At 47.3% G+C, this 10,521-nt stretch overlaps 1 protein-coding gene across 1 annotated transcript; it reads left to right on the forward strand.

Annotated features, from left to right (window-relative positions):
* The first annotated feature begins 3,890 nt into the window (after positions 1–3,890).
* Positions 3,891–9,792, forward strand: LOC109864597 (transcription factor Sox-5-like). The gene is made up of 2 exons (XM_031820743.1): positions 3,891–4,495; positions 9,488–9,792. Exons 1-2 carry the CDS (start codon positions 4,405–4,407, stop codon positions 9,685–9,687), a joined length of 291 nt encoding a protein of 96 aa, XP_031676603.1. The 5' UTR covers positions 3,891–4,404; the 3' UTR covers positions 9,688–9,792.
* The last annotated feature ends 729 nt before the right edge of the window (positions 9,793–10,521 follow it).

Consider the following 10,521-nt stretch of genomic DNA (forward strand, 5'->3'; position numbering starts at 1 on the left):
CTCTCCTCTCCTCTCCTCTCCTCTCCTCTCCTCTCCTCTCCTCTCCTCTCCTCTCCTCACCTCATCTCTCTTCACCTCTCATCTCTCCTCACCTCTCTTCATCTCTCCTCTTCTCTCCTCTTCTCACCTCACCTCTCCTCTCCTGTCCTCATCTCATCTCTCCTCACCTCTTCTCACCTCACCTCTCCTCTCCTGTCCTCATCTCATCTCTCCTCACCTCTCCTCTCTTCACCTCTCATCTCTCCTCACCTCTCTTTATCTCTCCTCCTCACCCCTCTCCTCTCCTCTCCTCTCCTCTCCTCTCCTCTCCTCTCCTCTCCTCTCCTCTCCTCTCCTCTCCTCTCCTCTCCTCTCCTCTCCTCTCCTCTCCTCTCCTCTCCTCTCCTCTCCTCTCCCGTCCTCACCTCTCCTCTCTTCACCTCTCACCTCTCCTCACCTCTCTTCATCTCTCCTCTTCTCTCCTCTTCACCTCTCTCCTCTCCTCTCCTCTCTTCATCTCTCCTCTTCACCCCTCTCCTCTCCTCTCCTCTCCTCTCCTCTCCTCTCCTCTCCTCTCCTCTCCTCTCCTCTCCTCTCCTCTCCTCTCCTCTCCTCTCCTCTCCTCTCCTCTCCTCTCCTCTCCTCTCCTCTCCTCTCCTCTCCTGTCCTGTCCTGTCCTGTCCTGTCTTGTCCTCACCTCTCCTCACCTCTCCTCTCCTCTCCTCTCCTCCCCTCGCTTCTCCTTTCCTCTCTCCTCACCTCTCTTCATCTCTTCTCTCCTCTTCACCTCTCTCCTCTCCTCTCCTCTCCTCATCTCTCCTCATCTCTCCTCTCCTCTCCTCATCTCTCCTCACCTCTCCTCTCTTCACTCTCATCTCTCCTCACCTCTCTTCATCTCTCCTCTCCTCACCTCTCCTCTTCTCTCTCTCCTCTTCTCTTCTCTTCTCTTCTCTTCTCTTCTCTTCTCTTCTCTTCTCTTCTCACCTCACCTCCCTCTTCTCTCCTTATCTCTCCTCTTCTCCTCTCCTCTCCTCTCCCCCTCACTTCTCCTTTCCTCTCTCCTCACCTCTCTTCATCTCTTCTCCTCTCCTCTCCTCTCCTCTCCTCTCCTCTCCTCTCCTCTCCTCTCCTCTCCTCTCCTCTCCTCTCCTCTCCTCTCCTCTCCTCTCCTCTCCTCTCCTCATCTCTCCTCTCCTCATCTCTCCTCACCTCTCCTCTCTTCACCTCTCATCTCTCCTCACCTCTCTTCATCTCTCCTCTTCTCTCCTCTTCACCTCTCTCCTCTCCTCTCCTCTCCTCACCTCTCCTCCTCTCTCCTCTCCTCTCCTCTCTTCACCTCTCATCTCTCCTCACCTCTCTTCAACTCTCCTCTTCTCTCCTCTTCACCTCTCTCCTCTCCTCTCCTCTCCTCTCCTCTCCTCTCCTCTCCTCTCCTCTCCTCTCCTCTCCTCTCCTCTCCTCTCCTCTCCTCTCCTCTCCTCTCCTCTCCTCTCCTCTCCTCTCCTCTCCTCTCTCCTCTCCTCTCCTCACCTCTCCTCTTCTCTCCTTATCTCTCCTCTTCTCCTCTCTTGACCTCTCCTCATCTCTCCTCACCTCTCCTCACTCCCTCTAACTCTCCTCTCCCCACCTCACCTCACCTGTCCTCTCCTCTCCTCACCTCTCCTCACTTCAACTCTCCTCTCCTCTCCTCACTTCTCCTCTCCTCTCCTCACTTCTCCTCTCCTCAACTCTCCTCACCTCTCCTCTCCTTGCCTCTCCTTTCCTCTCTCACTGCCTCCCCACCATGTGTATTTAACAGTGTGACTGTATTGTCGCTCAACCCTGCAGGTCACAGTCAAGGATAGAGAGGTGTAAATCTGTTCTGTATGTGACCACAGAGACCCTGGCTTGGTGTGAGCTGAAGCAGACCTTAGCCCACCAGCCATAGAGCAGACAAGCCTGTGATAGATGAATGGCCACGGCACTTCACACACACACACACACACGCACACACACACACACACACCCTGGTGAGGATAGATGACAGCACACACTCTAGTCCTGGTAATTGAACCGTCAGCGACTTGATAAGATACAGAGGGATGATGTCACTTTCACGTGTCAGCACTTCACTGGGTTGAAATACAGGAGAAGCACTGTCACACATCCCCCTTTCCCTTTCCCTGTTACTATCCCTCCTTTACTCCTCTCTCTCTCTCTCCCTCCCCCCCCCCTCTCTCTCTCTCCCTCCCTCCCTCTCTCTCTCTCTCTCTCTCTCTCTCTCCCTTTCTCTCTCACTTTCTCTCTCACTTCCTCTCCCTTTCTCTCTCTCTCTCTCGCTCTCGCTCTCGCTCTCGCTCTCGCTCTCGCTCTCTCTCTCTCCCTCTGCCTCACACAGGTTCTCTGTCCTGAGGTTTAAATATCCTTTAACAATGCCTAGCACAGGCACACCCACATCGAGGCCCAAGCCTCTCAGAGTCTGAGTCTTAACTAATTCCCCCAATACACTGGTATTATCCATGTTGGCAACTTCCCACCTAAGGATTTGTCTCTTTACCAAAAGACCCCAATCCAGAGCACTGGGAAGGGAGGAGAGGAGAGACAGAGGCATTATCTGTAATAAATATGCACGACTCTCTTCTTCTCCCATTCAGAGGTGAGTAAAGCCCACTGTACAATAATATGGTCACGATTCAATAGTGAGAGCATGTGAGCAGGTTTTACTAATGTTAACACTATTGTCTTCCAGCCTAGTGAAGACATCTTTGGGGTTCTCCCTGCTTTCATGCAGATACCTCTAATGAGGGGAATCCTGTTACAATACAGACAGACAAAGAGAGAGACAGAGGTCTTAATTGAGTTGTGGAATGCTCATAATCAGACAAAGTCACTATTAGCAGCCACATTACACAGCATCTCTTCGCTGGTTTGCCTCTGAAGCTAAGCAGGATTGGGCCTGGTGGATCCTTGGATTAATCATATCCTAGATCAGGGGTAGGCCACTAGATTCAGCCGCAGACTATTTTTGAGGGGATGGTCGTGGGGCCAATACGCAATTATAATCAATCGTACACTGCAAATGAGTTAAGCACAAAAAGAGATTGTATTTAAAAAAGAACATCATAATTTCATAACTTGATTACATTGAGACACAATCACATACTGTATGTCTCTCCTTTTATTTGTGGGATACTTGAGAACAGATTTCTTACATTAAAATCATTTTAAGATGATTTTGCAGTCTTTTCTGACCAAAAACTAAAATACCCCCCCAAAAATAACCTTTGGGGGTCCCAAAAAACAACATGTGGCCCGGTTTTGGCCAGTGGTCCACTTGTTACCGACCCTTGTTCTACATGTATTCCTAGCTAACCATGGATACTTAACCCCTGTTGTGTGTGAGTGTTAATTGCTGTGTTTCAATCAGACACAGTGGCTGCGTACATCTGGCCATCTCTCCGTGATCTAATTCTCTCCTTCCTGTCACGTGACCAGACCGCTTCCTCTGATTGGATTATGTCATCAGCAGGGGTGATCTTGCCACGGTGACTAACGTGATAACCCTTCATGGGTGGAGATCCACATGGAAATTATTTGATATACTGTAGCAACCACATGGCGCGCGCACACACACACACACACACACACACACACAGCCACTCTGCGTTTGACGCTTGAAGCTCCGACTGTTGTCTACTGCTGTTGTCTTCCTCAAAGTCTGCCAATGTGCTGCACTTGGGAAAGTGAAACTCCTCATCTAGACTTGATGAGAGGCTGTGAAGCTGTGTCTTCGACTAAGTGGTCTGCTGCTGACACTCAACAGGTCACATCTCTCAGAGAGTCTTTACATGTTGCCTTTAAATCAACAACAACAAAACTGGCATTTTTCTATATTCTTGTTTTTTCCCGTCCGCTCTCTTATGAGCCATTGTTAAAGCTCTCAGCTGTACTTAATGGTCGACCTTGAAGAGGTTCAGTGTCTGACAGGGGCTCTTGTGGTGTCCTTATGAAGCATGGTATGTGTCGGGTGTCCTCTTCTGTGTGGCATGTGCACGACTCACGAGCATCTATTCTCAGCCTGAGTCATTGCATGTCCAGTACCTCTTTCAGGAGGCAGAGAATGTGCATGACTCTCTTCCATGGCATGGGGAATATAGTATGTCTTTTAGCTTTGTTTGGGAATCTTATCCTGTGGTTTGAGCCATATGGGACACATGTTTGTCCACTCTGCCTTGCTGTAGAATCCAATCCAAGCCTTCTGATTGGGCAAACGTCCGAGGTGATCCTCAGTGATTGGTTGAACCCACCCAGCGACCACTAGGCCACAACTGGTGTGTTTTGATTTTGCAGGACGAGGGTGCTCAGCCCCTGAACCTGTCGTCCAAGCCTAAGACAGCAAGCGAGAGCAAGTCACCCACCTCCCCCGCTTCCCCACAGGTCCCCACCATGAAGCTGGGTCACCATGGCACCGGATCCATGAAACACAGCACAGCCCCCTCCAGCGTCGGAGGACCACCGTCCAGAGTCAGCTCCATAGGTAAGGGACTGCACCCACTCATCACACATACACAAATTGAACATAACACAAATTTTAAAAATCCCATCAATCTCCACACAAAACATTTTTGTGACATTTTTGCAAATCTATAAAAATACATGTAATTTTTATTTTATTTTTTAAGTATTTAGACCCTTTGCTATGAGACTGAAATTGAAGGTGCTTCCTGTTTCCATTGATCATCCTTGAAATGTTTCTACAACTTGATTGGAGTCCACCTGTGATAAGTTCAATTGATTGGACATGATTTGGAAAGGCACACACCTGTCTATATAAGGCCCCACAGTTGACAGTGCATGTCAGAGCCAATCCATGAGGTTGAAGGAATTAGAGCTGTGAGACAGGATTTTGTCGAGGCACAGATCTGGGGAAGGATACCAAAATATTTCTGCAGCATTGAAGGTCCCCAAGAACACAGTGGCCTTCATCATTCTTAAATAGAAGAAATTTGTAACCACCAAGACTCTTCCTAGAGCTGACTGCCTGGCCAAACGGAGTAATCGGGGGAGAAGGGCCTTGGTTAGGGAGCGCCAGAGTTCCTCCGTGGAGATGGGAGAACCTTCCAGAAGGACAACCATCTCTGCAGCACTCCACTAATCAGTCCTTAATAGTAGAGTGGCCAGACGGAAGCCACTCCTCAGTAAAAGGCATGTCAGCCTGCTTGGAGTTAGCCAAAAGGCACCTAGAGGACTGGACTCCTAGACCATGAAAACAAGATTCTCTGGTCTGATGAAACCAAGATTGAACTCTTTGGCCTGAATGCCAAGGATCATGTCTGGAGTAAATCAGGCACCGCTCATCACCTGGCCAATACCATCCCTACGGTGAAGCATGGTGGTGGCAGCATCATCTGTGGGGATGTTATGCAGCGGCAGAGACTGGGAGACTAGTCAGGATAGAGGGAAAGATAAACAGAGGGAAGTACAGAGAGATCCTTGATGAAAACTTGCTCCAGGGAGCTCAGGACCTCAGGCTGGGGTGAAGGTTCACCTTCCAACAAGACAACGACCCTAAGCACACAGCCAAGACAACTCAGGAGTGGCTTCGGGACAAGTCTCTGAATGTCCTTGAGTGGCCCAGCCAGAGCCTGGACTTAAACCAAATCAAACATCTCTGGAGAGACCTGAAAATAGCTTTTCAGCGACTCTGAATACTTATGTAAATGTGATATTTCCGGGATTTAAAAAAATCAATGTTAAAAAATGTCTAAAAACCTGTTTTTGCTTTATCATTATGGGGTATTATGAATTCATTATGGGGTATTATGAAGTCATTATGGGGTATTATGAAGTCATTATGGGGTATTGTGTGTAGATTTTCTTTGACATATTTTTCGTGGTATCCAATTGTTTAGTAGCTACAATATATATAATAATAACAGTAATAACATTAACAATAATAATATTAGTAGTAGTAGATATTTAACATATGTACATTAATGTGATATAATTAATGTATACACATTAATGTAATTTATTTCACTCACATCACCATTAAGTAGTGTTTTAAGTCATTTATTCATGCTACAATAATAGATCATTGACTACATTGACCTGTAATTAGGCCTCCGAGTGGCGCAGTGGTCTAAGGCACTGATTCGCAGTGTTAGCTGTGCCACTAGAGTTTCTGGGTTCGCAGCCGGCCGCGACCGGAGACCCATGGGGCGGCGCACAATTGGCCCAGCGTCGTCCGTGTTAGGGGAGGGTTTGTCCGGCAGGGATATCCTTGTCCCATCGTGCACTAGCGACTCCTGTGGCGAGCCGAACACAGTGCACGCTGATGCGGTCACCAGGTGTACGGTGTTTCCTCCAACACATTGGTGCGACTGGCTTCTGGGTTAAGTGGGCATTGTGTCAAGAAGCAGTACGGCTTGGTTGGATCGTTTTTCGGAGGAAGCACGGCTCTTGACCTTCGACCTCTCCAGAGTCCGTAATGGAATAGCAGTGATGAGACAGGACTGTAACTACCAATTGGATACCACGAAAAATGGGTAAAAGTAACAAAACAAACAAACAAAAATGATATGCTATAATTAGTGTAGGCTATGTTTTCCCATTGTGTATGCCTGTAGGGTATATTATTGTGAAGCATTTATTAGCATCAGAGAGGCAGGGATGGTTAAGCGGGGGTTTGAATAGGAGGAGGAGGAGGAGAAGGAGGAGGGAAAGGAGGAGGAGGAGAGATGGAGGAGTGTGAAGGATAGGAGGGGAAATGGAGTAATGGAAGAGGAGAGTGTGTTTTTCAGACGAATAGAGTAGCTGTGTGACAGACGGGACTTATCACAGATGAGATTAGACAAGCCTCTTACAGAACGATACACACATAACAACCTGCATTAATAACACAATAACAGCAGACACACACACACACACGCACAGCGCAAGGCTATTATAAACACACGACACGGCTGTTAGAACTCACACACAACCATACACACACACACAGCTATTATAATACACACACACATTATAAGACACACATCCTTCCTCCTCTCGCAGCAGTTGGGCATTTCTAACTTGCATTCTTTCTAATCTCAGTGTTTTTCAGCAAATCGCAGGATTTAATAGCAGATTAGTGGATTTAAGTCCCAGATGTTTTTTGTTCTGACAAATGGATTAGGTTGTAAAAGTTTCAGAGGGAAGATGTTGAGGCAAGCCGTTTCATTTCGATCACAATGAGTGTCTGTCTGCTGCCACGGCACACAGTCTGTTTCCATCTGTTCCTGTTAGAGTGTTTACCAGGTCAGAAGAAGATTTGTGTTGTTAGCTATTGAAGTCAAACACAGAGAGACAGGGAGTTTTGACTTTCAATGGTTTTATTATTCTTTGTGTGTGTGTGTGTGTGTGTGTGTGTTGGGGCGGGGGGTATGTGTGCGTGCTCCTCTCTGTCCAGTCTCCTCACAGCATCTGTCCTCTATCAGTCTATCACCCACAATCCAACCTCTCCTCAATGACTGTCTCAGAGAGTCTGATCTGAGAACTGTCAGTGTCTGTGACCTCTACTGCTGAGACCCACTCTGTGTAACTCTCTAATTTCAACAGTGTGTGTGTGGCCACTCTGAATCGTTAGTGCCAGGGTAGAGTGAGGCTGCAGGGTAGGGTAGGGTTTGGGCTCTGGCTGTGTCTCACTGTTGGCCCCAGCCCTCCTATCTGGGTCATGCCTAGGTTGGCAATCAGACACTCAAGGACACACACACAGTGCACACACACACTGCACACACACACTCACACACACACGTAAAAAGAGAGAAGAATGCAGACACAGTCCATCTCTGCTCATACACACACACACACGTTCACATCCATTATTTCTATCCACACAAACACACACACACACGCACGCACACACACGCACACACACACACACACACACACACACACACACACACACACACACACACACACACACACACACACACACACACACACACACACACACACACACACACACACACACACACACACACACACACACACACACACACACACACACACATATTGAATCCAGATTAAAACCCACTACCATTCAGCAAGCCAGCCAACACAGCCCACCCCAGCGGTCTCTCTCTCTCTCTCTCTCCAGCCCTCTGCATCCGATTTTTGCCGTTATGACTTCTGTAAGAGTTCACTCCTCTGTCATTACCAATCTGAGAGCGTAATCTGGCCTGCGATGGCATTAGCAGGAGGGATTAGTGACAGATAAAGGGCCATAAGCTTGGAGCAGCTCTTTGTTAGAGCTAACCCAGAGATGGAGAGAGAGCGATAGCACGGCCTCCCTCATCCCTCCCTCCGACCTCCCGCCTCTCACAGTCACACAGCAGATGCTGCTGCCGCTCCGTCCGCTAAGCTGCTGCAATAACACAAATAACAACGCTGAAAAGAAGCAGAGAATCATATTGAATCATCTTTGATATGTGTTGGGCAGATGTTTCCGGAGGGGGAAATTAGCAGGCTTTTTGGGTTTAATAGGAGTAATCTTCTGGGATGCTGCCTGCCTGCCTGCGCTTTTCTACTCTTCAAAGAATCCCATAAGCTTTTGGATGAAAAAGACTAAATGGATAGTGAGGGAACGTGTGTGTTTGCGAGTGTGGACAGGCAGGCGGAAAGGAGGTGTGTGTGTGTGTGTGTTTGTGTGTGTCCGAGCGAGCGAGCGAGTGAGCGGGCATGCATGTGTGAGTATTTGTGCAACAAAAAGCCTGTATCCCCTTTCAGGAGGACTGCTGGAGCTTTGAAATAAATCTGAATGATGTGTAGATTTGAGATTTGAGGGATTGGGCTTTTAGATGGTCTGTCAGGATGCCCACTGTGTTTACCGTTCTGCGTGTTTCTGTCTTCCGCTGGGTGGGAGTGACGTTCACCACGGGAAATAACATCCCATGGCAGGTTTTTGACAGGGGTGTCTGTATGTGTACGGGTGCGTGTGATCTATAGGTCTCTATCTCTCAGTGGAGGCTAAGAGAGAGGAGGCCTAGACACAGGTACATACTGAGGCACACACACAAGCCTTAGCAGTCAACTGGTCAGTCTGTGTCCGGGTGGGTGTGCGACTCTATGTGTGTGTGGTCATGTATTCGCCTCACAGGGGTTAAGGACAGTGTTTATTCTGGATGGCCTTAGAGACTATTTACATCCAAATAGTTTTATCTTTGAAAGAGCTGGAGCAATCTGCAATCTGACAAACAGAGACATAGGTTCCATTTACAGTTGAACAATCAACAATCATTTAGTCTTTTCTAGTCAATTCTATTTTGATTCTATTTTTTAAAATATATTATTTAATTTAAACTAAAATACACAGCAAAAAAATATATATATATATATAAACTAATTCCTGATGTTTCCCCTCATTGAGTTTTTAATAGGACCATGCTCTTCTGTGTGTCTCTCCAGACCTGCCGTCATCCCTGTCCTGTCATCCAGTCTCTAATATGAACATATACTCTACTCTATGTCTGTCTCTCTTCCTCATCAGACCTGCTTTCATCCCTGTCCTCGGGGGGCTATCTGAACGACCACGAGGCTGTGACCAAGGCCTTCGCTGAGGCCAGACAGATGAAGGAGCAGCTGAAGAGAGAACAGCAGGTGTTGGATGCCAAGGTGGCCGCCGTCAACAACCTCAGCCTGAACAACGGACGCTCCGACAAGGTCAGATATGTTAGTACATCCCTTTAAACACAACCCCGTGCCTTTCTGTCCTCATACTACTGACAGGAGATAACTCTGTACCATGACATTAGATTTAAGAATTAGGAGCAAATTCCCCTCTAGAAAAGTAGCTACATTATGATTTAAAAAAATATATATATAATAAAACTAAATAAATAAAACAACTGAACCAGCACGTGCACTTTACCAACCCTGCATCCCCAGACGCTCTCTAGATAACAAATCCACAAAGTACTGCAATGCACAATATACAATATTATCCTACAATGTGATGTAATAGGATGTAATATAATGTCATATTCTAGTTTAAATCACCTTTATAAAATATATTACAACACAATATATTGTAATATGATATAACACGATACATTTAGACCAAATGTAATTCAGCATTATGTCTTTATATGTCGAAACTGTCATAATTGTCAATAAGCTGTGTAATGAAAGCAGTAAAGATACATTACTCAGCTAGAGAAACCCTTGGCTGGGGTAATGAGTGTGGATGTGTGTGTGTGTGTGTCTGTGAGGCATGCTGGGGGGCAGAGTGGGTGTTGGGGAGGCTGGAGGTGGTGGAGGAGGTAAGGGGGGTGCAGGAGGAGGGCATGGGGAGCCTGCTAGCGAAGCGTCGAGGAGACGCTAATGCGAAGTGACGGCGCCCGCTCCTCGGCAGCGTGGCTAAATTGTGGTTATTCGTTAAACACACTGGGAGTTAGCTGGTGCACGCAGGCGCATACACACACACACACACATACAAGCACGGCAGCATGCTGGATCTTAAAGAGCATCTGCACTGCTGACATTCAACAGCTCTCTCCTCTCTCTCTCTCTCTCTCTCTCTCT

Source organism: Oncorhynchus kisutch, unplaced genomic scaffold (assembly GCF_002021735.2).
Source record: "Oncorhynchus kisutch isolate 150728-3 unplaced genomic scaffold, Okis_V2 scaffold3616, whole genome shotgun sequence".
Lineage (NCBI taxonomy): Eukaryota > Metazoa > Chordata > Actinopteri > Salmoniformes > Salmonidae > Oncorhynchus > Oncorhynchus kisutch.